General features: G+C 42.8%; 1 protein-coding gene across 2 annotated transcripts; it reads right to left on the bottom strand.

Annotated features, from left to right (window-relative positions):
* Window positions 1-40: 40 nt before the first annotated feature.
* ints8 (integrator complex subunit 8) lies at window positions 41-26766 on the bottom strand. Of its 2 annotated transcripts, XM_041954899.1 has the most exons (28): window positions 26632-26766; window positions 25639-25777; window positions 9852-10026; window positions 9282-9422; window positions 8937-9008; window positions 8181-8232; window positions 7780-7959; window positions 7488-7595; window positions 6983-7132; window positions 6768-6868; window positions 6292-6433; window positions 5884-5954; window positions 5414-5589; window positions 5135-5265; window positions 4922-5032; window positions 4623-4827; window positions 4260-4381; window positions 3443-3627; window positions 3300-3333; window positions 3138-3197; window positions 2941-3002; window positions 2705-2823; window positions 2199-2302; window positions 1515-1565; window positions 1187-1260; window positions 1044-1108; window positions 820-863; window positions 43-244 (listed from the first exon to the last, which is right to left on the bottom strand). In XM_041954899.1, exons 2-28 carry the CDS (start codon window positions 25769-25771, stop codon window positions 128-130), a joined length of 2985 nt encoding a protein of 994 aa, XP_041810833.1. In that variant the 5' UTR covers window positions 25772-25777; window positions 26632-26766; the 3' UTR covers window positions 43-127. The 2 variants fall into 2 exon arrangements, with proteins under 2 accessions (XP_041810834.1, XP_041810833.1); XM_041954900.1 differs by lacking the exon at window positions 26632-26766 and having other exon boundaries at window positions 41-244.
* Between the last annotated feature and the right edge of the window lie 198 nt (window positions 26767-26964).

Raw genomic sequence — 26964 nt, 5'->3', positions numbered from 1 at the left:
GAATTCATTTCAAATGATTACAAGTGTACAAATGAGGAACTATATTTATTTAGAAGTTTATTTTCTAAGACAAAATAAAATATCCAGTCCCACCCCCCCCCCCTCCAAAAAGTCTGACAAGTGTCTCCTAGAAGTACAGTTTGGCCATGGCCTGCAGGAATCTCTTCTTCCTTTTCTGTGCAGCCAGCTGCAGCACTTCCTCCGGGTTGCTGGTGTTCAGCTCTGCCTGTCCGATCGCTTTTATCTGAAGAAGAGCAAAGAGTTAGAAAACTGACGCAGCCTCTCTGGAAGCACAGACCTGGAGGTGTGCAGGTAGAAATCAGGCTTGATTTAGTTGAAAAATTGGGTGTTAGATGTCTTTCATACATGTATTTGTTAAAGTACAGTCAGAAAACAGCTGTTTAAACAAGACTTATATACAAACCCAGTAATTTAAGATGCTAATCACTAAATGAATGTATACAGGGCTGCTGCCATGTCAAATGTATTTTGCCAGACACATGGCCATTCTTCTATTAGTTCTTTAGTTATTTTAATTGTACTTTTCTAATTGCAGGACGAGGCTGTTAAGCAGAGTGTGAAGACACTTGTGTTCAGGTCTTCATTAATGAACTTATATCTGAAATAATAATTACAATTTAAAAAATTATTTGGTTTTCTTCACAGGAATGAATGAAACGCTGAGATATGGTCAACCAGCTTCTGTTAATCCACATCGAAAACAATACATTTTACCTGTTTTTTTTTAAAGCAGGAGTTTAGTGGCAGTTTACTGGTTCATCTTCGTACAAAAACTGTTAACTGGTTTGAACTGCTTACCGCTATTTGTCTCTTCTCAGTCTCGCCTCGTTTGTGGTGAATATCTGAACTCAGTCAAGGAAAAAAAAATGACAGATGCTGAAGTTAACTGGATGCTTCTTTAAAGAGCCCCAAAAGAGAAAAGGTGACAGTTATGAAAAAAGGTTTAACAGAAGTTATTTGCATGATTGATGGGTATCTGAGGGTCCGTGTTGGCCCTTGTTAATCAATAACAGGAAGGATACGAGTGAGGTACTCCAGGATGGTGACGTCCCAGATGTAGTCGTAGAATGAGTCCATGGCATCGTGACTGTAGTGACAAAAGAAGTCAGAGGTGTTCAGAACGGTGCTGCTGGTCATGACTGTCGAGTATCACGTCGTGTCATACCTGTTCTGTTCTTGAAGAGCTTTAAACGCCGTCATGTAGTCCACCTCTCGAAGAAACTGGCAGAGAACAGCAACCTAATGAGAATGGGAGACAAACGAGTTTAACGCGGGAAAATCAAACATAACAAACGGGCTGTGAAAATAAACCCTGAACATGGCTCTGGCACTTAATAAAACCTGACAGGTATTTATTCACCAGGACATCAGTCTGTTACTCTGACATTTTCACAAACACTAACGTGGAAAACAAACTGTCCAGTAATTAAACAATGTTACTCTCAGGACATGCAGACAGACTCGTGATCAGCACGTCTGAATCGACCTCTGACCTGTGTGTGGCAGTTCATCATTGAACAGCACTTGATCATCCTCTTCAGGACCTGCAAACAACAGAGTAAACTTTATTGTCCCCGGGGGGGAATTTGTTTCGGGCATCTTGCTGCAGTCCGTTGCTTCACATAAAAAAAAAAGAAACATTACATGTAAACGTTTGACATGATGCCAGACAGCTGCTGCACATGAAAACATCTCAAAGCACAAAAGAGACATCTGGCGGTAAATCTGATGCTAACAACAACGTGGCTAAAACAACAAAAAACTTAAGAATTAAAGTGCAATATTGCTTGTGTACTTTCCTCTGACACTGGGGTTCAGCAGCTTTATGGAGGCTGGAACGACTGATCCCTTCAAGTGGTTTGATTTGCACTTTGGCTCTACTGAGCAGCACCGACACAACTGAAAGTGTGTCATTTAAGGACTGAGTCATAGAAGAGCACAGAAGTGGGTTGAAACTGCACATTGACTAAATTATGTTAGGTTTCTTTATTTCTGACAATATTGTGATACAGAATATGTTGTTATTCAACTGTAGAAACTTGCTGTGGAGTTGATCAAGAATGACTTCAAATTGTCAGAGGCAGAAAACTTCTGATTTCTTGCTGTTGAGTAGCTGTTGGTTGTGAACACAGGTGTAATGTTTTATCTAAAACAGGTGAGTAACCTGTGTGAGCTACCTGGTCAGTGTAGACGTCAGGGGGAACTGCTTTGGTGAAGAAGTCGGAGCACACAGCTCCAGCCTGGAGGTAAAGGTTCAGTGCAGCAGAGTACTGATTGGTCACTGCAAACAGGGAGAGATGAGGATGAAAAGCGTTAGTCCAACTGACACATCTGGCTAACACTGTGTTTACACTCTGCCTCAACTGCTGTGGCCAAGTTAGCAGCCAGATGTTTGGTGTTTTTTTTGCAACAGACAGATAAAACTCGGGGGAATTTACTTTAATTCAGTGGTTCTTGCCTTCCTTGACATTCCTGAGGATGTAAGCCTCACACATCTGGTTCTGCAAACAGTTTAATATTTGCAACTGCAATTTAACCACAGTTTGCTTAAATCCAATGTTGAGCTTTTAAAAAACTAGAAGCTCAACCAAATTCACATATGAAATACTTTCTGATTGCAAAACTGAGGTTGTAATTAATCATTAAAGCCCCCAAAATACAGTCTTCTCTGGCATTTTCTTACCAAAGTAGATATCAGCCTGTGTGATGAGCCACGACTGGTTATTAGGATTCAGGGTGAGAGCATAGGACACCAGCTCTTTGACCGTCACAGCCACAGCTTCCACGTCTACTGCCTGTATGCTGCTCCACACACACACAAAAACACACACACGAACGCACAAACACGTCACTGTCATGTTTAGTGGCTTTGTTTGAGAGATCTTTAAAGTTTCATTAGAATAAAAATTCAGTTCTTACTTTGGAAGAGACGATGGCCAGATGGAGAGATGTTCTGCTGTCACTTCATTTACAATATCATCCTAAAGAAAGAGAACACAGTTTTAGCCATTTTACCCATCTGTTTATTTCTCCTTGTTCTGCTGTTACATAATCCTACGACCACACAGCCTATGTGAGACTCTACCGTGTAAATGCAGCTAAAATGAGAGACATACCCGCACTATGCTGTGAAGCCTCACAAACAGTGAGATGAGGGTTGTCAGCACCAACGGCTCCTGCAAGAAATAAGATGAACCTTGTTTCCTTTGCATCAACAGCACCTCATCCAATGAAACTTTTATCTAAGTTGGTTTAAGTGCAGCTCATCAGATACTTACTCTTAGCTTCTTAATGAAAGTGATGAATTTGCTCCTAAATGGGTTAGACAAAATGAAAATACATGAGACTGAGCACGACTCTTTCACCTGTGTATTCTGCATATAATTGTGAACACCAGTCGTGTGAAGTGTTTGCAGAGTACCGGTGCAGGATGCCCATGGAGGACTCTCTGTGTTTAATGAGGCCCACTCTGCCGTCATTGTTCCTCTTGTGCTGGATGGACACGCTGCAGATCTGCACCACCACATCCCACAGCTCCTTGGCTGTGCGTCGACTCTCTTTAGGACCTGGGAGCTCTTTGCAGGTTGAAGCCAGCAGCTGACCGAGCTATCAGAAGGAAACAGAGGGGGTTAATTTAACAAGAGAAAACCACAGGGGTCCTGACCTTTTCAAGCATCACAGACCCACTGGAGGGTCCATCATCACAGACTCTTTGTCAGACCAAGCTCTGTTTTGAACTCTCAAGGAGATCCCAATGTTTCCTAAAGGTACTAAATATGTCCAACTGAATTATAGGAACGTGTATTAGAAGATGCACAATACTTCAAGAATATTTATTGTTAGAGAATATTTTGTAGTGGTACAGCCTTTAAATAGCACTTTGAGTTTTTCTCCTCAGTTAATGAATCATATGGCTTAAAGCTGCACTAATAATTTTTTGGCCACTTCTAGGCAGCACAATAAGCTGTATGGACAACACTGGCATGTTATAACTTCATAAAGTTGCTGTGAACCTAAAACAGTTGCACATTTTCACATCAAGCACACATTATCATTTATTTGTAGCCTCATTCGTGTCTACCTGACATGTAAATCCAATATTCACTCCCATTTTTCCTCTGTTTTGGTCTCCACCAACTCCTGATGGAAATATGTGGATTTTCAGCAACCAGTTTCTAATTGCTGTCTAAGCAACTGACACAACGAGGCTGTAGTGGGCTTGAAAACAGACTTTTTACCTTGATGTACGGGTTGTTCATGACCAGAGATGGTGGCACCTGCAGAGTCAGGTAATCGTTCTCCCTCCAGTTCAACATGAAGGCCACACACTCCTCTCCTACCACCTGACGCAGAGGCAGATCTGCAGACAAAGACGAGGTGTTCATTCTGATGTTCTTTACAATGTTTTAGGCTGGTGAGAGTAGAATTAAAATATATGAGAGAGTCTTGATACTACTCACATAGACAGGGTATAATGTTAGAGTGCATCCAAAAGTCTCTTAAATAATTCTTTTGCCAAATAATTCAAAGCTTGCGGCACCAGAGTAACAGGGTTTACCACATATCCCAACATAAGGAAACTGAAAACACATTACACTCACCGTGTATCCTCATCTCCAGGTATCCTCTGACCCTGCTGACCAGGTCGGGGGGCGGTCGCTCCTTGCTGCCCTCGGCCGCCATCGTCTCGTGGGCGCGGACCTCCAGCAGCAGCATCTCGTTCAGCATCACCTGCCTCAGCTTCGGGGAGAACTCGGTGACAAGCTCCAGGCAGGCTGAGAAAAGCTGCCGTGCGTGAGCAAAGTCCTGAGAGAACAGGAAAATGTTATCCAAGTGTGTAACAGTTTTTTCTGTCCTCCCAAGTAAGCTACATTTCTGAGCACTGATCACGTGAGCACACCTTTATTGATATGCAGTGGAGTCCTTTGGCCATGAGGATGTAAACCAGGTCCTTTGTCAGGTTGTCTTTAATGCCGAGGATCACATTAATGTAGTCTGGAGGAACTTCCCACTATGCACACAAACAGAAAGTGGCATACCAGTTATTTCAGTGTAAATTCATTATATGATACAAAATTTTCCACAACAAGTTAAATCAACCTTGACCTCTGACCTTACTGTTGACCCTCCAGAAGGGTCGTTCGGCCATGCCGTGGAGTTCGATGAGGATCTGTCTGATCCTGCGCGGCTCCAGTAAAAGGATAAGCTGCTGCTCCAGCTGCCCAATGTTCACACTCGCTGAAGCTGTGGAGGAATGAACCAAAGTACATGAAACATACCAGCGAGCAGAAATAGATCACTGGCTGGAGGCAGATTTCCTGTTAAAACCAGCAGTTTGACAGGCAACAAACATGTATGTACAAGCACATACAAGACAATCTCTGCGCCGTACCTGGAATGTCGTAGAAAGAAGGCAGAGGTTTGGCGCTGAGGTTGATTGTGGCCGATCTCTTCCTCATCTGCTCCACCAAGACCTTCCTCTCCTCCTCCTTCAACAGCTCCATGAAGAGCTTATGAGACGACACCACAAACAGCAGAGGCAGCTCCTCCAAGCTTTCACACAGAGTCCTGCAAGATAAGCGTAGTCTCATTTAAAACATGATGATTAGGGCTCGTTAACAGTTGATTAGGGCTCGTTAACAGCTGTATGTAAAACCTTGTGCAGTCGTAACTCGTGCAGAATATGAAGAAGATGCTGCACGGTGATCTGCATCGTGGCTAGCTGGAGGGTCGGCTTTTTCTTTAGACTAAATCAAGGCTTTATTGTCACTTTAGCTATTACATCAGCGTGTAATACTTTCAAGACAAACTACATTTGTTGTTCTAGGAAAGTAAAATGACCCCGACTCTGCTGTCACTCACTTCATAAAATTGGCCATGTTTTTCCTGGATGTCTCAGAGGGACGCTCCTTTTCCAGAGAAAGTGTGCACACCTGCAGGATTAAGAGAATCGGATTCAAATGCGCAGTAGCTTCCAATTGTAATATTATGAGAAAAAAAAAAATCAGGTCAGTCCCAGTTACACACTGGACTCCTCAAACTCCTGATGATTTCCTACACATCAGGTCTGCTAGTTTTCATTTTAAAAATATGTTTTGCACGGCCTATTTGCATATTTAAGGTAATCTGAGCTACATTTCAAGGAGCCATCAGTTACAAGTCAGGCTTAAATCAGAGAAATACTTTGCATGTGCCGAGGTTTGTGCATTTATTGTTGAAGCTCTCGCATTAATTACACCTGCAAGAATCACAACATAAGAAGGTGAGTACCTCTAAAATGAAGTCCACCATCCTTTTACTGGGCTTGAGGAGGAGCTGCTGGAAACGCACACTGAGGACTTCTCCTTCCAGAGCATCTCGGATGGCGTTGCAAACACACAGCTTGTGGCAAACCTCATCCAGGCCCGACTCCCTGCAGAGTGTTAGATATGGGTTGTTTGCTAGATTGTTTGTGGATATGCAGATTATCAAAAAAAAAACTGTCTGCACTATAAAATAGACACGTATCCTCTTCAATCCTTAAACCTCTGGACTCTGTCTATCACTCTGCCTTGAGATTTATTACAGGTGATATTTAGCAACCAGGCACCAAACTCAGAATGTTCTAGAATCACCTTTCTGTGATATCTATCTGTGAATACATTGCAAGCTGTACCTTCTTGAAATGCATATCGTATCTATAGGTTGTGTCACACTGCACACTTTGTTTGAATTAGTTTTGAATTTGGATTGGATCATGGTCTCACCCTTGTTGGACTTTGTACAGGAACTCCCTGAGAACAGAACGTCTGAAGTGGTTTGGCAAACTGCGGGACACATTGTCTTTGGTGAAGGCTTCAATGACAGACTGTAAGAGAGAGGAATAAAATTTGTTAATACATTTTACATCATATAAAGAACTCAGGTGTATTTTTACCAAACAAATCTTTAGCTTTGCTGTCACTGCAGCGTATGCTCTGACCTGGTAGTTATGTGCCCGGATCAGGCTGTTGATCTGATCGTAGGATGTGGTCTGGGAGTCTGAGTCACAGTCTTCAGTCAAAGCCTTGCAGGCGTTCCAGTAGCCAGCCAGACGCTTCTCATCCAGGTGAACGTGGACGGTCGAGTCCAGCTGTGAAAACATTAAGAAATGACTAAGTTCCACAAACTTTGTTAAAAATAATTACTGAGAAAACAAACAAACAACAACAGAACAGAGAACAGAGTGAAAAACAGTTACATTCAGCTGAGTAGTTTGTAATCACGGTTTTAAAATGACATATAAGTACAACTGTGTTAAGTTTTAATGTGTGTACCATGCAGGATTCAAGCATTAGTCAACCACTTGAACGGTTCAGATCATGACTATGGGGCCAGTTTAATTAGGAAGTGATGCTTTATTTAGCCCAGTGTCACAAATCATAATGTGCCTCAAAGGGCTTACAGCAGCATTATAACTTCATGTAAGCAAATCCAAGTAGATATACCTTCTTTAACAGTTCCTTTGTCTGTCTGAAGTGGTCTCTGGCTTTCTGATAGGCTGGCTGGTCTGTGCAGCCTTGCTGGAAGAAAATACCTCCTAAATCATAATGCACCTGCAACACAAAATACAAATTAGACCAGTGTTGCGTTCAGCTCAACCGATTAAACCCAAGTATATGCAGAGTTTAAGAGTGAAAACATGTTCACATCATGTTCTGTAGCAGACACAATTTGATGTAATCTGCGTTCAGAAGCTCAAAATGAATCCCAGGAAGAAACACTGTGTCGTCCACTAACCTGACAGTGCAGCTCATCTGCACTAATGCGAAGCCCTGCAGTCGAGGACTCAGTTTCTCCGTTGGCAGCAGCATCGGCAGCCAGCAGATCCAGAGTCCGCAGGGTGTGAATGTAGAAGTCTTTCTTCAGCTGCACAGCTCCTTCCAGGACACTGATGGAGTCAGTCGCCTGCTCTTTCAGCTGAGGGCATGAGAAGAAAGTATATTTAATTTCACCTACTGGACAATTTCTTAGACCAGGGACAAGAACCAAACAGGTATCCTCAAAAAGGTGATATTATGAAATATATCTGCAATCCTCAAATATGTAGAACATTCTTATTCATATCAGTCTGAGAAAGAATATTTCATGAAAGCATTTGAGGATTTCTACTTAATACACAACAAAATCTGTTAACTCACCACAGTTAGGATGTTTTCAGTCATCTCCTTCTCCTGCTGCACAACACTTAACCTAGGTGAGACCAGAAGACAAGAACTCAGTATCGTCTTGATGCGACTCAAACTGAACACCGTTTTTTTTTAACTTTATGTGCAGCTGTGCCTGGATGATGTAATTAAAAGGTCCGCACACACATGGTTTGTGTGTGGACTAGGCTTTAGAAATTTCAGTTTTCCTTCTTTGCTCTCAAGAAAAATCCTGTTCACACAAGCAGTATATTTTAAATCCATATGAAAATGCACAAATGAAGGCCTGTAAAGAGCATACCAAACCAACAGGAGGCAATATAATCATGACCCTAAAGCCATGCTGGCCAATCAGAAGCCTGACAAAAAAGCTATTGCCGATAGTCTACTCATAACTAGAGGTCCAAGTTTCATCCAAAACCAGCGACACACCCTGTGTGGGTGTGTTGGAACACATTCTGATGCTTGTGTTCCTCAATATAGTGAAAGGGCAACTGTACAATTATGTGTACATGTAAAAAGAACTGGTTTCAAGGTTAGCACCAGCACTCTTTTGGCCACGTTTATCATTGCACAAAATAGCCTCATGTAAACAAAGGGGACAACGGTCAAAAGCCAAAAGAAGCACAGAAGAAGCTCCGTTTTGAAAAATACCCCTGTTAAGTGTGGACCAGTAATAAGTTTCAGATGAGCAACTTGAGCTTATTCCAATTCAGAGGGAGGTGTCAGGAAGGGAGGAGTAGGAGTTACATGTTCATCTGGTGAGGTCCCGGTTTGGTCTGTTTCTCTGGAAAGCTGCTCAGCACAATGGTTCTGATGGCCCTTTGAAAGACACAAGAAAAAACTGGACAGTTAAAATACTTTTTGTCGTTTCAATTTAAGCAGTTTCCTCCTTTTATTTATTCTTCGCAACTAATGTGAATTAAATTGTTAAAAATCACTACATGATCATATGCGCTCAAGTCCACCAACTTGTGAAATAAGTAGTTTGACCAAACTGCTGACCACAGTGGATTAGCCAGGCTTTTTTACTACTTCAGCAGGTGCGTCTGACCTCTGTGAATTTCATGTGTTTTCCAAGTATGTTTTACTCACCAGCGGTTGTATATGACGACAGCCATGGCTGTAGTAGGAGGCAGAGTGGACAGGTCCAGGTCCACATGTTTCACCCCAGGTGGCACTTTGCTCACACACAGGAGCTCGTTCAGTAACATATTTAATACTGGAATGGTCAAGCTGGCAGGGAAGAAGGATAAATCATCACATGGTGCAATCTACTGTAAAATTTGATTGAATAGGGATAACTATTCAAGACATCCTCAGACATATTCATCTTGGCTTTGATGGCAACTTCATATTTCTGTCAAATTCATTCCAAAAATGTTGTTATTAAATTTGCATTATTTAAAGGTCAACAGATATCCACAAATCCTTAGACATGACAGGCATCACTGGGGAAAACCTGCAACCTGAAATTCAGATATCAACCGAAGTAAAGGATACCAGTGTCCCGTGCACAATGGTACATTTCTGCAATGCTAACAACCTTTCATGCTCACTGAATTAAATGCATGGTTGACCTTCTTAAAAAAAGCATGAAAAGTTGTGAAAAAGACACTGACATCCTCCACATTCGTGTTTAAAGAGCCTTTCAGACATGCTTACCCTTTTTCAAGAGCATCCAGATCCCACTTCATGTGTGCAGCTACTTTCAGTGCCAGCAGCTTCAGGGTACGGTTCCTGCGGTTGTCCGCTGGAGGCTGCACTTGATTCTGCTCGTTCACTGAGGGCTTGGACGCCTGCTCCAGGAACTGGATGATCAGCTGCACTGGTGTCGGGTCTGTGGTAATACACACAGATACACATACACGCATTAAAAAGAACACAGTCCATTCAGTGGAGGTGTACACTCATAACACTGACCAACCATGAATGCTTTAGCCTGTTCCATTCAATGAATCTATTAGGTACCAGTAGTTATTTTGCAATTAAGTGTTATCATGCATTTATATGGTAGACCCACATTTCATTCACCTGTCTCATCATCATCCCTGTTCAGGTGATAATTTATTAGATTGCATAAAAGTATCTGAGAGTAACAATAACAAAAAAACTAGAAAATTCCCCCTGGGAAATTTTGAAAGGGACACGGGGTGTGTTCGAGCCGACAAAATTATCTACGTTTTAAAGTTTGAATGAAGTCTCTAGGACAAAGTATGGCCGAGCAGCGGACAATTGAAAAAGGCTGAAATTTGAGGAAATTTCCCCATTCATTTCTTATGGGAAATTTATCGCAGTTGTTCGCGTCTTACGTCGGCCTTCGATGGTCATAGCTCGAAAACCGTAAGAGATATCAAAATGTGCCGAGGGTCATTTGGAGCCGACAAAATTATCTACGTTTTAAAGTTTGAATGAAGTCTCTAGGAGAAACTATGGCGAAGCAGCGGACAATTGAAAAAGGCTGCAATGTGAGAAAACGGCAGATATCAGAGGCAGTCAGTCCCTGATTAATGAATTGCTCTCAGCTGTGTTTCTGTGGCTTTCTCCTTGTCTGTCTCTGTTGATCACCTCAGCTGTCTGTGTCTGCTTCTCTCCTCTGCTTCATGTCTCTGTTAACATGAATTAATGAACTGAATCAATAAACATGAATGGAGCTAATGCTAACGGAGCTAACAGAGCTAACACTAATGGAGCGAACAGCTAATGGTGCGAATAGAGCTAACGGCGCTAACGCAACCAGAGCTAACTGTGCTAACAGAGCTAATAGAGCTAGCGGCGTTAACAAGGGGGCGGGGGGATGGGGTTTTCATTATGCATTTGTCTGCTTGAACTACACAAGCAGCCCAACCAGCTCCTACATGGAGATGTGTATAGTATATATGTGTCTGAATGTGTGTGTGTGTGTGTGTTTGTTTGTGTGCGTGTGTAACTTCTGCCCCACCTGCTGATAATTACCTCTCTACCTCTCCCACTTTTTACCTGTTCCTGTTCAGTTTTGACGTGCTTGTTTTTAATCACTTTTTAGCTGTTGGTTAGCCCTGCTTGTGTGTGTGTTTGTGTGACTACTTTCTCAACCTTTTTGGCAAAGCGCTTGGTGAAGCTGAGTTTAACTGTTTGTTGGATGGAGATTGTTTTCAAACAATGCCCTTGTTTTGACTGAGCTCGTTAAGATAATCATTCTCAGGCTTGTTGTCCTGCAGATGTGTGTGCGTGGGTTATTGACCGGTGTGTGTGTAAATGACAGTTGCACCTGTTAAACTCCTCCCTTGAAAAGCGGCTTTTTCGCTGTCGGTTTCTTCCGAACAACTTGCGATTGTGTCAAAACCGTAGCTGCTATCAAAAAACCGATTACACTGTGAGATGCGGACAAGTCTGGGCCAGATGTACGTGTGTTTTATGTCCAGATATTCTTTAGAAAAATGACAAAATGGTCGACTTAAAAAGACTCTGCGACTCAGAGAACAGGAGTTTGTATTGTATGCAGTGAGATTTGGGTTCGGCGAACCTCCTGAACTAAATCCTCTGGTGAGAGAACCGTACCTCGTATCAGAGTGTACTATAGATCATCGGACTCCCGAGAACTTCCTGAGTCCGGCCATCTCCTCGTTTTATTCCTGACACAACAACTTTTCGTTTTATGGCGATGTAAAGACAGGAGGCATTTCTGCTTTGCTCACAAAACAGCTCTGAATTTTAACATGGGACTTAATGGGAGAACAGGAGGGCGCTGGCTGCACAAAACGTCTCACTATTTAAATTCAGTAAGTCTCTCGGCTTTTTCGAGGACATCACACGAAAGAGGACAAGTTTGTCTACAAACTGATCCCAAAATTATGCGTGTAGAGTGTAATTTGTGGCCGTAGCGACGAGAAAAAGAGAAGATTTTCAGATCGTTTTTAGACTCTGTGCCACTCTAGCACGCACTCTAGCACGAACATTCCGCGCAATACACACCCATTATAATCTCAAAATTTCCCGCCAAACGATCACTGTCATTGAACAGTGACTGATCAAAAACTATAGGACCAATCAAAATGTGGATGAACACACCAATAGACCAGACTTGGGTCTACATTTTAAAGTTGAAATGAAGTCTCTCGGTGAATGTATGCCTGAGCTACAGATGTTTGAAAAACTCCAATTTCAATCTTGTTTTTTTCGCCCATCCCATTCATTTCTTATGGGAAATTTATCGCAGTTTTTCGCGTCTTACGACGCGAAAAACTGCGATAAATTTGAGAAAAGTAATAGCACACCGATCCCGAACAATACGCACGTTTTGATATATAATTTGCGAGGGTTTTCTCAAAGCTGTGGGACGAGTTTGAGGACGAAAACTTGGAGGAAGATGAAAAATAATAACTAGAAAATTCCCCCTGGGAAATTTTGAAAGGGACACGGGGTGTGTTCGAGCCGACAAAATTATCTACGTTTTAAAGTTTGAATGAAGTCTCTAGGAGAAACTATGGCGAAGCAGCGGACAATTGAAAAAGGCTGCAATTTGAGAAAACTGCAGATATCAGAGGTAGTCAGTCCCTGATTAATGAATTGCTCTCAGCTGTGTTTCTGTGGCTTTCTCCTTGTCTGTCTCTGTTGATCACCTCAGCTGTCTGTGTCTGCTTCTCTCCTCTGCTTCATGTCTCTGTTAACATGAATTAATGAACTGAATCAATAAACATGAATGGAGCTAATGCTGACGGAGCTAACAGAGCTAACACTAACGGAGCTAACAGCTAGCGGTGCGAATAGAGCTAACGGCGCTAACGCTAACAGAGCTAACTGTGCTAACAGAGCTAATAACGGCGTTAACAAGGGGGCGGGGGGATGGGGTTTTCATTATGCATTTGTCTGTGTGTGTGTGTTTATGTATCTGTCGTTGTGTGTGACTGCGTATGTGTGTGTCTTCGTCTGTTTGTGTGTGTGTGTCTGCTTGAACTACACAAGCAGCCCAACCTGCTCCTACATGGAGATGTGTCTGGTATATGTGTGTCTGAATGTGTGTGTGTGTGTGTGTGTGTGTGCGTGCGTGTGTGCCTGTGTAACTTCTGCCCCACCTGCTGATAATTACCTCTGCACCTCTCCCACTGTTTACCTGTTCCTGTTCAGTTTTGACGTGCTGTTTTTAATCACTTTTTAGCTGTTGGTTAGCCCTTTTTGTGTGTGTGTTTGTGTGACTACTGTCTCAACCTTTTTGCGAAACTGCTTTCTGAAGCTGAGTTTAACTGTTTGTTGGACGGAGATTGTTTTCAAACAATGCCCTTGTTTTGACTGAGCTCGTTAAGATAATCATTCTCAGGCTTGTTGTCCTGCAGATGTGTGTGCGTGGGTTATTGACCGGTGTGTGTGTAAATGACAGTTACACCTGTTAACTGAAAAGCGGCTTTTTCGCTGTCGGTTTCTTCCGAACAACTTGCGATTGTGTCAAAACCGTAGCTGCTATCAAAAAACCGATTACACTGTGAGATGCGGACAAGTCTGGGCCAGATGTACGTGTGTTTTATGTCCAGATATTCTTTAGAAAAATGACAAAATGGTCGACTTAAAAAGACTCTGCGACTCAGAGAACAGGAGTTTGTATTGTATGCAGTGAGATTTGGGTTCGGCGAACCTCCTGAACTAAATCCTCTGGTGAGAGAACCGTACCTCGTATCAGAGTGTACTATAGATCATCGGACTCCCGAGAACTTCCTGAGTCCGGCCATCTCCTCGTTTTATTCCTGACACAACAACTTTTCGTTTTATGGCGATCTAAAGACAGGAGGCATTTCTGCTTTGCTCACAAAACAGCTCTGAATTTTAACATGGGACTTAATGGGAGAACAGGAGGGCGCTGGCTGCACAAAACGTCTCACTATTTAAATTCAGTAAGTCTCTCGGCTTTTTCGAGGACATCACACGAAAGAGGACAAGTTTGTCTACAAAATGAGCCCAAAATTATGCGTGTAGAGTGTAATTTGTGGCCGTAGCGACGAGAAAAAGAGAAGATTTTCAGATCGTTTTTAGACTCTGTGCCACTCTAGCACGCACTCTAGCACGAACATTCCGCGCAATACACACCCATTATAATCTCAAAATTTCCCGCCAAACGATCACTGTCATTGAACAGTGACTGATCAAAAACTATAGGACCAATCAAAATGTGGATGAACACACCAATAGACCAGACTTGGGTCTACATTTTAAAGTTGAAATGAAGTCTCTCGGTGAATGTATGCCTGAGCTACAGATGTTTGAAAAACTCCAATTTCAATCTTGTTTTTTTCGGCCGTCCCATTCATTTCTTATGGGAAATTTATCGCAGTTTTTCGCGTCTTACGACGCGAAAAACTGCGATAAATTTGAGAAAAGTAATAGCACACCGATCCCGAACAATACGCACGTTTTGATATATAATTTGCGAGGGTTTTCTCAAAGCTGTGAGGCGAGTTTGAGGACGAAAACTTGGAGGAAGATGAAAAATAATAACTAGAAAATTCCCCCTGGGAAATTTTGAAAGGGACACGGGGTGCGTTCGAGCCGACAAAATTATCTACGTTTTAAAGTTTGAATGAAGTCTCTAGGAGAAACTATGGCGAAGCAGCGGACAATTGAAAAAGGCTGCAATTTGAGAAAACTGCAGATATCAGAGGCAGTCAGTCCCTGATTAATGAATTGCTCCCAGCTGTGTTTCTGTGGCTTTCTCCTTGTCTGTCTCTGTTGATCACCTCAGCTGTCTGTGTCTGCTTCTCTCCTCTGCTTCATGTCTCTGTTAACATGAATTAATGAACTGAATCAATAAACATGAATGGAGCTAATGCTAACAGAGCTAACAGAGCTAACACTAACTGAGCTAACAGCTAACGGTGCGAATATCGCTAACGGCGGTAGCGCTAACAGAGCTAACTGTGCTAGCAGAGCTAATAGAGCTAACAGCGTTAACAAGGGGGCGGGGGGATGGGGTTTTCATTATGCATTTGTCTGTGTGTGTGTGTTTATGTATCTGTCGTTGTGTGTGACTGCGTATGTGTGTGTCTTCGTCTGTTTCTGTGGCTTTCTCCTTGTCTGTCTCTGTTGATCACCTCAGCTGTCTGTGTCTGCTTCTCTCCTCTGCTTCATGTCTCTGTTAACATGAATTAATGAACTGAATCAATAAACATGAATGGAGCTAATGCTGACGGAGCTAACAGAGCTAACACTAACGGAGCTAACAGCTAGCGGTGCGAATAGAGCTAACGGCGCTAACGCTAACAGAGCTAACTGTGCTAACAGAGCTAATAACGGCGTTAACAAGGGGGCGGGGGGATGGGGTTTTCATTATGCATTTGTCTGTGTGTGTGTGTTTATGTATCTGTCATTGTGTGTGACTGCGTATGTGTGTGTCTTCGTCTGTTTGTGTGTGTGTGTCTGCTTGAACTACACAAGCAGCCCAATCTGCTCCTACATGGAGATGTGTATGGTATATGTGTGTCTGAATGTGTGTGTGTGTGTGTGTGTGCGTGCGTGTGTGCCTGTGTAACTTCTGCCCCACCTGCTGATAATTACCTCTGCACCTCTCCCACTGTTTACCTGTTCCTGTTCAGTTTTGACGTGCTGTTTTTAATCACTTTTTAGCTGTTGGTTAGCCCTTTTTGTGTGTGTGTTTGTGTGACTACTGTCTCAACCTTTTTGCGAAACTGCTTTCTGAAGCTGAGTTTAACTGTTTGTTGGACGGAGATTGTTTTCAAACAATGCCCTTGTTTTGACTGAGCTCGTTAAGATAATCATTCTCAGGCTTGTTGTCCTGCAGATGTGTGTGCGTGGGTTATTGACCGGTGTGTGTGTAAATGACAGTTGCACCTGTTAAACTCCTCCCTTGAAAAGCGGCTTTTTCGCTGTCGGTTTCTTCCGAACAACTTGCGATTGTGTCAAAACCGTAGCTGCTATCAAAAAACCGATTACACTGTGAGATGCGGACAAGTCTGGGCCAGATGTACGTGTGTTTTATGTCCAGATATTCTTTAGAAAAATGACAAAATGGTCGACTTAAAAAGACTCTGCGACTCAGAGAACAGGAGTTTGTATTGTATGCAGTGAGATTTGGGTTCGGCGAACCTCCTGAACTAAATCCTCTGGTGAGAGAACCGTACCTCGTATCAGAGTGTACTATAGATCATCGGACTCCCGAGAACTTCCTGAGTCCGGCCATCTCCTCGTTTTATTCCTGACACAACAACTTTTCGTTTTATGGCGATCTAAAGACAGGAGGCATTTCTGCTTTGCTCACAAAACAGCTCTGAATTTTAACATGGGACTTAATGGGAGAACAGGAGGGCGCTGGCTGCACAAAACGTCTCACTATTTAAATTCAGTAAGTCTCTCGGCTTTTTCGAGGACATCACACGAAAGAGGACAAGTTTGTCTACAAAATGAGCCCAAAATTATGCGTGTAGAGTGTAATTTGTGGCCGTAGCGACGAGAAAAAGAGAAGATTTTCAGATCGTTTTTAGACTCTGTGCCACTCTAGCACGCACTCTAGCACGAACATTCCGCGCAATACACACCCATTATAATCTCAAAATTTCCCGCCAAACGATCACTGTCATTGAACAGTGACTGATCAAAAACTATAGGACCAATCAAAATGTGGATGAACACACCAATAGACCAGACTTGGGTCTACATTTTAAAGTTGAAATGAAGTCTCTCGGTGAATGTATGCCTGAGCTACAGATGTTTGAAAAACTCCAATTTCAATCTTGTTTTTTTCGCCCGTCCCATTCATTTCTTATGGGAAATTTATCGCAGTTTTTCGCGTCTTACGACGCGAAAAACTGCGATAAATTTGAGAAAAGTAATAGCACACCGATCCCGAACAATACGCACGTTTTGATATATAATTTGCGAGGGTTTTCTCAAAGCTGCGGGGCGAGTTTGAGGACGAAAACTTGGAGGAAGATGAAAAATAATAATAATAATAAGAAGAAGAAGAAGAAGAAACGCGCGGGATAGTAATAAGTGACTCGGGGCTACGCCCCGTGTCCCTAATAACTAGAAAATTCCCCCTGGGAAATTTTGAAAGGGACACGGGGTGCGTTCGAGCCGACAAAATTATCTACGTTTTAAAGTTTGAATGAAGTCTCTAGGAGAAACTATGGCGAAGCAGCGGACAATTGAAAAAGGCTGCAATTTGAGAAAACTGCAGATATCAGAGGCAGTCAGTCCCTGATTAATGAATTGCTCCCAGCTGTGTTTCTGTGGCTTTCTCCTTGTCTGTCTCTGTTGATCACCTCAGCTGTCTGTGTCTGCTTCTCTCCTCTGCTTCATGTCTCTGTTAACATGAATTAATGAACTGAATCAATAAACATGAATGGAGCTAATGCTAACAGAGCTAACAGAGCTAACACTAACTGAGCTAACAGCTAACGGTGCGAATATCGCTAACGGCGGTAGCGCTAACAGAGCTAACTGTGCTAGCAGAGCTAATAGAGCTAACAGCGTTAACAAGGGGGCGGGGGGATGGGGTTTTCATTATGCATTTGTCTGTGTGTGTGTGTTTATGTATCTGTCGTTGTGTGTGACTGCGTATGTGTGTGTCTTCGTCTGTTTCTGTGGCTTTCTACTTGTCTGTCTCTGTTGATCACCTCAGCTGTCTGTGTCTGCTTCTCTCCTCTGCTTCATGTCTCTGTTAACATGAATTAATGAACTGAATCAATAAACATGAATGGAGCTAATGCTGACGGAGCTAACAGAGCTAACACTAACGGAGCTAACAGCTAGCGGTGCGAATAGAGCTAACGGCGCTAACGCTAACAGAGCTAACTGTGCTAACAGAGCTAATAACGGCGTTAACAAGGGGGCGGGGGGATGGGGTTTTCATTATGCATTTGTCTGTGTGTGTGTGTTTATGTATCTGTCATTGTGTGTGACTCCGTATGTGTGTGTCTTCGTCTGTTTGTGTGTGTGTGTCTGCTTGAACTACACAAGCAGCCCAACCTGCTCCTACATGGAGATGTGTCTGGTATATGTGTGTCTGAATGTGTGTGTGTGTGTGTGTTTGTTTGTGTGCGTGTGTAACTTCTGCCCCACCTGCTGATAATTACCTCTCTACCTCTCCCACTTTTTACCTGTTCCTGTTCAGTTTTGACGTGCTTGTTTTTAATCACTTTTTAGCTGTTGGTTAGCCCTGCTTGTGTGTGTGTTTGTGTGACTACTTTCTCAACCTTTTTGGCAAAGCGCTTGGTGAAGCTGAGTTTAACTGTTTGTTGGATGGAGATTGTTTTCAAACAATGCCCTTGTTTTGACTGAGCTCGTTAAGATAATCATTCTCAGGCTTGTTGTCCTGCAGATGTGTGTGCGTGGGTTATTGACCGGTGTGTGTGTAAATGACAGTTGCACCTGTTAAACTCCTCCCTTGAAAAGCGGCTTTTTCGCTGTCGGTTTCTTCCGAACAACTTGCGATTGTGTCAAAACCGTAGCTGCTATCAAAAAACCGATTACACTGTGAGATGCGGACAAGTCTGGGCCAGATGTACGTGTGTTTTATGTCCAGATATTCTTTAGAAAAATGACAAAATGGTCGACTTAAAAAGACTCTGCGACTCAGAGAACAGGAGTTTGTATTGTATGCAGTGAGATTTGGGTTCGGCGAACCTCCTGAACTAAATCCTCTGGTGAGAGAACCGTACCTCGTATCAGAGTGTACTATAGATCATCGGACTCCCGAGAACTTCCTGAGTCCGGCCATCTCCTCGTTTTATTCCTGACACAACAACTTTTCGTTTTATGGCGATCTAAAGACAGGAGGCATTTCTGCTTTGCTCACAAAACAGCTCTGAATTTTAACATGGGACTTAATGGGAGAACAGGAGGGCGCTGGCTGCACAAAACGTCTCACTATTTAAATTCAGTAAGTCTCTCGGCTTTTTCGAGGACATCACACGAAAGAGGACAAGTTTGTCTACAAAATGAGCCCAAAATTATGCGTGTAGAGTGTAATTTGTGGCCGTAGCGACGAGAAAAAGAGAAGATTTTCAGATCGTTTTTAGACTCTGTGCCACTCTAGCACGCACTCTAGCACGAACATTCCGCGCAATACACACCCATTATAATCTCAAAATTTCCCGCCAAACGATCACTGTCATTGAACAGTGACTGATCAAAAACTATAGGACCAATCAAAATGTGGATGAACACACCAATAGACCAGACTTGGGTCTACATTTTAAAGTTGAAATGAAGTCTCTCGGTGAATGTATGCCTGAGCTACAGATGTTTGAAAAACTCCAATTTCAATCTTGTTTTTTTCGCCCGTCCCATTCATTTCTTATGGGAAATTTATCGCAGTTTTTCGCGTCTTACGACGCGAAAAACTGCGATAAATTTGAGAAAAGTAATAGCACACCGATCCCGAACAATACGCACGTTTTGATATATAATTTGCGAGGGTTTTCTCAAAGCTGCGGGGCGAGTTTGAGGACGAAAACTTGGAGGAAGATGAAAAATAATAATAATAATAAGAAGAAGAAGAAGAAGAAACGCGCGGGATAGTAATAAGTGACTCGGGGCTACGCCCCGAGTCACTGGCTCCTGCAGCTATTTCATAGCTGTAGGAGCCAGTGACTCGGGACGTTGCCCCGTGTCCCTAATAAGAAGAAGAAGAAACGCGCGGGATAGTAATAAGTGACTCGGGGCTACGCCCCGAGTCACTGGCTCCTGCAGCTATTTCATAGCTGTAGGAGCCAGTGACTCGGAGCGTGCCCCGTGTCCCTAACTAGAAAATTCCCCCTGGGAAATTTTGAAAGGGACACGGGGTGTGTTCGAGCCGACAAAATTATCTACGTTTTAAAGTTTGAATGAAGTCTCTAGGACAAAGTATGGCCGAGCAGCGGACAATTGAAAAAGGCTGAAATTTGAGGAAATTTCCCCATTCATTTCTTATGGGAAATTTATCGCAGTTGTTCGCGTCTTACGTCGGCCTTCGATGGTCATAGCTCGAAAACCGTAAGAGATATCAAAATGTGCCGAGGGTCATTTGGAGCCGACAAAATTATCTACGTTTTAAAGTTTGAATGAAGTCTCTAGGAGAAACTATGGCGAAGCAGCGGACAATTGAAAAAGGCTGCAATGTGAGAAAACGGCAGATATCAGAGGCAGTCAGTCCCTGATTAATGAATTGCTCTCAGCTGTGTTTCTGTGGCTTTCTCCTTGTCTGTCTCTGTTGATCACCTCAGCTGTCTGTGTCTGCTTCTCTCCTCTGCTTCATGTCTCTGTTAACATGAATTAATGAACTGAATCAATAAACATGAATGGAGCTAATGCTGACGGAGCTAACAGAGCTAACACTAATGGAGCGAACAGCTAACGGTGCGAATAGAGCTAACGGCGCTAACGCAAACAGAGCTAACTGTGCTAACAGAGCTAATAGAGCTAGCGGCGTTAACAAGGGGGCGGGGGGATGGGGTTTTCATTATGCATTTGTCTGTGTGTGTGTGTTTATGTATCTGTCGTTGTGTGTGACTGCGTATGTGTGTGTCTTCGTCTGTTTCTGTGGCTTTCTCCTTGTCTGTCTCTGTTGATCACCTCAGCTGTCTGTGTCTGCTTCTCTCCTCTGCTTCATGTCTCTGTTAACATGAATTAATGAACTGAATCAATAAGCATGAATGGAGTTAATGCTAACAGAGCTAACAGAGCTAACACTAACGGAGCTAACACTAAAGGAGCTAACAGCTAACGGCGCGAATAGAGCTAACGGCGCTAACGCTAACAGAGCTAACTGTGCTAACAGAGCTAATAGAGCTAACGGTGTTAACAAGGGGGCGGGGGGATGGGGTTTTCATTATGCATTTGTCTGTGTATGTGTGTTTATGTATCTGTCATTGTGTGTGACTGCGTATGTGTGTGTCTTCGTCTGTTTGTGTGTGTGTGTCTGCTTGAACTACACAAGCAGCCCAACCAGCTCCTACATGGAGATGTGTATAGTATATATGTGTCTGAATGTGTGTGTGTGTGTGTGTGTGCGTGTGTGCCAGTGTTACTTCTGCCCCACCTGCTGATAATTACCTCTCTACCTCTCCCACTTTTTACCTGTTCCTGTTCAGTTTTGACGTGCTTGTTTTTAATCACTTTTTAGCTGTTGGTTAGCCCTGCTTGTGTGTGTGTTTGTGTGACTACTGTCTCAACCTTTTTGGCAAAGCGCTTGGTGAAGCTGAGTTTAACTGTTTGTTGGATGGAGATTGTTTTCAAACAATGCCCTTGTTTTGACTGAGCTCGTTAAGATAATCATTCTCAGGCTTGTTGTCCTGCAGATGTGTGTGCGTGGGTTATTGACCGGTGTGTGTGTAAATGACAGTTGCACCTGTTAAACTCTTCCCTTGAAAAGCGGCTTTTTCGCTGTCGGTTTCTTCCGAACAACTTGCGATTGTGTCAAAACCGTAGCTGCTATCAAAAAACCGATTACACTGTGAGATGCGGACAAGTCTGGGCCAGATGTACGTGTGTTTTATGTCCAGATATTCTTTAGAAAAATGACAAAATGGTCGACTTAAAAAGACTCTGCGACTCAGAGAACAGGAGTTTGTATTGTATGCAGTGAGATTTGGGTTCGGCGAACCTCCCGAACTAAATCCTCTGGTGAGAGAACCGTACCTCGTATCAGAGTGTACTATAGATCATCGGACTCCCGAGAACTTCCTGAGTCCGGCCATCTCCTCGTTTTATTCCTGACACAACAACTTTTCGTTTTATGGCGATCTAAAGACAGGAGGCATTTCTGCTTTGCTCACAAAACAGCTCTGAATTTTAACATGGGACTTAATGGGAGAACAGGAGGGCGCTGGCTGCACAAAACGTCTCACTATTTAAATTCAGTAAGTCTCTCGGCTTTTTCGAGGACATCACACGAAAGAGGACAAGTTTGTCTACAAAATGAGCCCAAAATTATGCGTGTAGAGTGTAATTTGTGGCCGTAGCGACGAGAAAAAGAGAAGATTTTCAGATCGTTTTTAGACTCTGTGCCACTCTAGCACGCACTCTAGCACGAACATTCCGCGCAATACACACCCATTATAATCTCAAAATTTCCCGCCAAACGATCACTGTCATTGAACAGTGACTGATCAAAAACTATAGGACCAATCAAAATGTGGATGAACACACCAATAGACCAGACTTGGGTCTACATTTTAAAGTTGAAATGAAGTCTCTCGGTGAATGTATGCCTGAGCTACAGATGTTTGAAAAACTCCAATTTCAATCTTGTTTTTTTCGCCCGTCCCATTCATTTCTTATGGGAAATTTATCGCAGTTTTTCGCGTCTTACGACGCGAAAAACTGCGATAAATTTGAGAAAAGTAATAGCACACCGATCCCGAACAATACGCACGTTTTGATATATAATTTGCGAGGGTTTTCTCAAAGCTGTGGGACGAGTTTGAGGACGAAAACTTGGAGGAAGATGAAAAATAATAATAATAACTAGAAAATTCCTCCTGGGAAATTTTGAAAGGGACACGGGGTGCGTTCGAGCCGACAAAATTATCTACGTTTTAAAGTTTGAATGAAGTCTCTAGGAGAAACTATGGCGAAGCAGCGGACAATTGAAAAAGGCTGCAATTTGAGAAAACTGCAGATATCAGAGGCAGTCAGTCCCTGATTAATGAATTGCTCCCAGCTGTGTTTCTGTGGCTTTCTCCTTGTCTGTCTCTGTTGATCACCTCAGCTGTCTGTGTCTGCTTCTCTCCTCTGCTTCATGTCTCTGTTAACATGAATTAATGAACTGAATCAATAAACATGAATGGAGCTAATGCTAACAGAGCTAACAGAGCTAACACTAACTGAGCTAACAGCTAACGGTGCGAATATCGCTAACGGCGGTAGCGCTAACAGAGCTAACTGTGCTAGCAGAGCTAATAGAGCTAACAGCGTTAACAAGGGGGCGGGGGGATGGGGTTTTCATTATGCATTTGTCTGTGTGTGTGTGTTTATGTATCTGTCGTTGTGTGTGACTGCGTATGTGTGTGTCTTCGTCTGTTTCTGTGGCTTTCTACTTGTCTGTCTCTGTTGATCACCTCAGCTGTCTGTGTCTGCTTCTCTCCTCTGCTTCATGTCTCTGTTAACATGAATTAATGAACTGAATCAATAAACATGAATGGAGCTAATGCTGACGGAGCTAACAGAGCTAACACTAACGGAGCTAACAGCTAGCGGTGCGAATAGAGCTAACGGCGCTAACGCTAACAGAGCTAACTGTGCTAACAGAGCTAATAACGGCGTTAACAAGGGGGCGGGGGGATGGGGTTTTCATTATGCATTTGTCTGTGTGTGTGTGTGTTTGTGTATCTGTCATTGTGTGTGACTGCGTATGTGTGTGTCTTCGTCTGTTTGTGTGTGTGTGTCTGCTTGAACTACACAAGCAGCCCAACCAGCTCCTACATGGAGATGTGTCTGGTATATGTGTGTCTGAATGTGTGTGTGTGTGTGTGCGTGTGTGCGTGTGTAACTTCTGCCCCACCTGCTGATAATTACCTCTGCACCTCTCCCACTGTTTACCTGTTCCTGTTCAGTTTTGACGTGCTTGTTTTTAATCACTTTTTAGCTGTTGGTTAGCCCTTTTTGTGTGTGCATTTGTGTGACTACTGTCTGAAACTCTTTGGCAAAGTGCTTTCTGAAGCTGAGTTTAACTGTTTGTTGGACAGAGATTGTTTTCAAACAATGCCCTTGTTTTGACTGAGCTCGTTAAGATAATCATTCTCAGGCTTGTTGTCCTGCAGATGTGTGTGCGTGGGTTATTGACCGGTGTGTGTGTAAATGACAGTTGCACCTGTTAAACTCCTCCCTTGAAAAGCGGCTTTTTCGCTGTCGGTTTCTTCCGAACAACTTGCGATTGTGTCAAAACCGTAGCTGCTATCAAAAAACCGATTACACTGTGAGATGCGGACAAGTCTGGGCCAGATGTACGTGTGTTTTATGTCCAGATATTCTTTAGAAAAATGACAAAATGGTCGACTTAAAAAGACTCTGCGACTCAGAGAACAGGAGTTTGTATTGTATGCAGTGAGATTTGGGTTCGGCGAACCTCCTGAACTAAATCCTCTGGTGAGAGAACCGTACCTCGTATCAGAGTGTACTATAGATCATCGGACTCCCGAGAACTTCCTGAGTCCGTCCATCTCCTCGTTTTATTCCTGACACAACAACTTTTCGTTTTATGGCGATCTAAAGACAGGAGGCATTTCTGCTTTGCTCACAAAACAGCTCTGAATTTTAACATGGGACTTAATGGGAGAACAGGAGGGCGCTGGCTGCACAAAACGTCTCACTATTTAAATTCAGTAAGTCTCTCGGCTTTTTCGAGGACATCACACGAAAGAGGACAAGTTTGTCTACAAAATGAGCCCAAAATTATGCGTGTAGAGTGTAATTTGTGGCCGTAGCGACGAGAAAAAGAGAAGATTTTCAGATCGTTTTTAGACTCTGTGCCACTCTAGCACGCACTCTAGCACGAACATTCCGCGCAATACACACCCATTATAATCTCAAAATTTCCCGCCAAACGATCACTGTCATTGAACAGTGACTGATCAAAAACTATAGGACCAATCAAAATGTGGATGAACACACCAATAGACCAGACTTGGGTCTACATTTTAAAGTTGAAATGAAGTCTCTCGGTGAATGTATGCCTGAGCTACAGATGTTTGAAAAACTCCAATTTCAATCTTGTTTTTTTCGCCCGTCCCATTCATTTCTTATGGGAAATTTATCGCAGTTTTTCGCGTCTTACGACGCGAAAAACTGCGATAAATTTGAGAAAAGTAATAGCACACCGATCCCGAACAATACGCACGTTTTGATATATAATTTGCGAGGGTTTTCTCAAAGCTGTGGGACGAGTTTGAGGACGAAAACTTGGAGGAAGATGAAAAATAATAATAATAAGAAGAAGAAGAAGAAGAAACGCGCGGGATAGTAATAAGTGACTCGGGGCTACGCCCCGAGTCACTGGCTCCTGCAGCTATTTCATAGCTGTAGGAGCCAGTGACTCGGGACGTTGCCCCGTGTCCCTAATAAGAAGAAGAAGAAACGCGCGGGATAGTAATAAGTGACTCGGGGCTACGCCCCGAGTCACTGGCTCCTGCAGCTATGAAATAGCTGTAGGAGCCAGTGACTCGGGACGTTGCCCCGTGTCCCTAATAAGGAAAAAATGCACCAAAATCTAAAGTACACCATCATGATTTTGACAGATAACATTTTTCAGACAAAACTCTCGTGTACATGCACTGCAATAATCACAATATGGTGTCTTGTTCATGTTTGGTCAGTTACTCAAAGGAAAAAATTCACCATAGAACAACAAATTGAAAATTGCCAAAATAAAAAAGATTTATCGAATAAATGCACTTCAATCACCAACGGGAATCTTGATTTGATTACATTAGGCCACTACAAATCTACCAGAAGGAACTGTATAATAATTGATTAGTAACACTGAGCTTACCTGGGTTTGACTTCTGCAGGTGTTTCTCCAGCAGGCTGCCATCCAGGAGGAACTCAAACCAGGAAGTCTGAAGAGGCGTGCTGGGCCGACTGCTGGCCACTGCAGCTACCCGGTCTGCCGCCTCTGCACTCATCCTCCCCTGGTGAATGGTGACAAAGATTTGAAACTTTGTTTTATCTTTCAAGTCCTACAGTAAGAGGTATAAGGAATTGTGATTCATGTTGGATTTTGACCTGTGTGTTGGGAAAAATTAATCAAGCAAGTGTAACTGGAACAACACATTGATTCAAGGATGGATGTGTAATGTATCCTGTTTTCACACATGAGTACTTCACTCATCAGGGGGACTAAGGTAACTTCTGAGCCTCTTAATACAAATGACTGTAATGTCAACAGTTAAGTCATCTGTGGGTCTGGAGGAGCTGTGTCAAGTCTGAGAAAATAATAGTGATGATATCGGGATTACTGTTCATACTAAAAAACCTTACATCTTCCTGTTAATACTTCCGTCTTTGTACTGCAGGAACACTTCTGTACTTGACTCTATGTAACTTACATGTCCTTACTGAAAACACATGTCCACATTCAGTATATTTGTGCACATGTATCTATTAATTATCTTGGTTTCACGTTCAGTTACAGAGTGGATTCAGTAACACATTAAGCATATAAACTCATACGTACACCGAAGTTATGAGACCTAAATCGGTAGCTACTTATGTTAGGCTCGTGCAAGCAGCTAGTTAGCTACTAATCAATGATGGTGTTATTTTCTGTAGTGGCCAGGGAAGCTGTTAGCTTATTAACGTGTGGGAGTCGGACTGTGATGAACCCAGCCGGCTCGGGGCTGCCAGTGTATAAAAGCAACTGCATGCCTTTCATCCTTTATCTCTTGTGTGATGGCCAGCGTTGTTTTGAGCTAATATTCTTACTAACTGGCTAAACCCTTACTGTAAAAGCCTGGCCCCGACACAGGTGGACGGATTATCTTACCTTAACAGGCCAAAATGAACAAGTAGAGGATTTCTGAACTAAAATTCATTTAATTTAAAATATCAAAATTAAGTGCAGAAACAGCTACATGGACTGTTTAGCTCTCACATAGTTCATTCTGCGCTTCGCCATCTCTCCACCGTATTTCCGGTTCCGCTTCGTCGCCAGGGAGACAAACAGTGCGCCATATTTGCGCATATTTAAGCTCTGTGCGTACGTTTCATTTAAGAAAAAAATTAGTTAAATCCGTAATTGATTCTTTAGGGTCCTTTTATGTGACAAAAAGCTAATAACCTTGATAAAAGTATTTTCGAAAATTAAATTTTAAAAAAT

Source organism: Chelmon rostratus, chromosome 16 (genome assembly GCF_017976325.1).
Source record: "Chelmon rostratus isolate fCheRos1 chromosome 16, fCheRos1.pri, whole genome shotgun sequence".
Lineage (NCBI taxonomy): Eukaryota > Metazoa > Chordata > Actinopteri > Chaetodontiformes > Chaetodontidae > Chelmon > Chelmon rostratus.
The sequence above is the reverse complement of the archived record's forward strand: the minus strand, read 5'-3'. Positions and strand labels throughout refer to the sequence as shown.

Bases quoted from the DNA above. Each gene is read 5' to 3' on its own strand.
- ints8 (XM_041954899.1), bottom strand. From the start codon at position 25,771: ATGAGTGCAGAGGCGGCAGACCGGGTAGCTGCAGTGGCCAGCAGTCGG. The intron at 6,434-6,767 runs GTGAGACCATGA...AACACTCTGCAG, and splicing joins CTGTACAAAGTCCAACAAGG to GGAGTCGGGCCTGGATGAGG. The intron at 3,003-3,137 runs GTATGTCTCTCA...CTCTTTCTTTAG, and splicing joins GGCTTCACAGCATAGTGCGG to GATGATATTGTAAATGAAGT.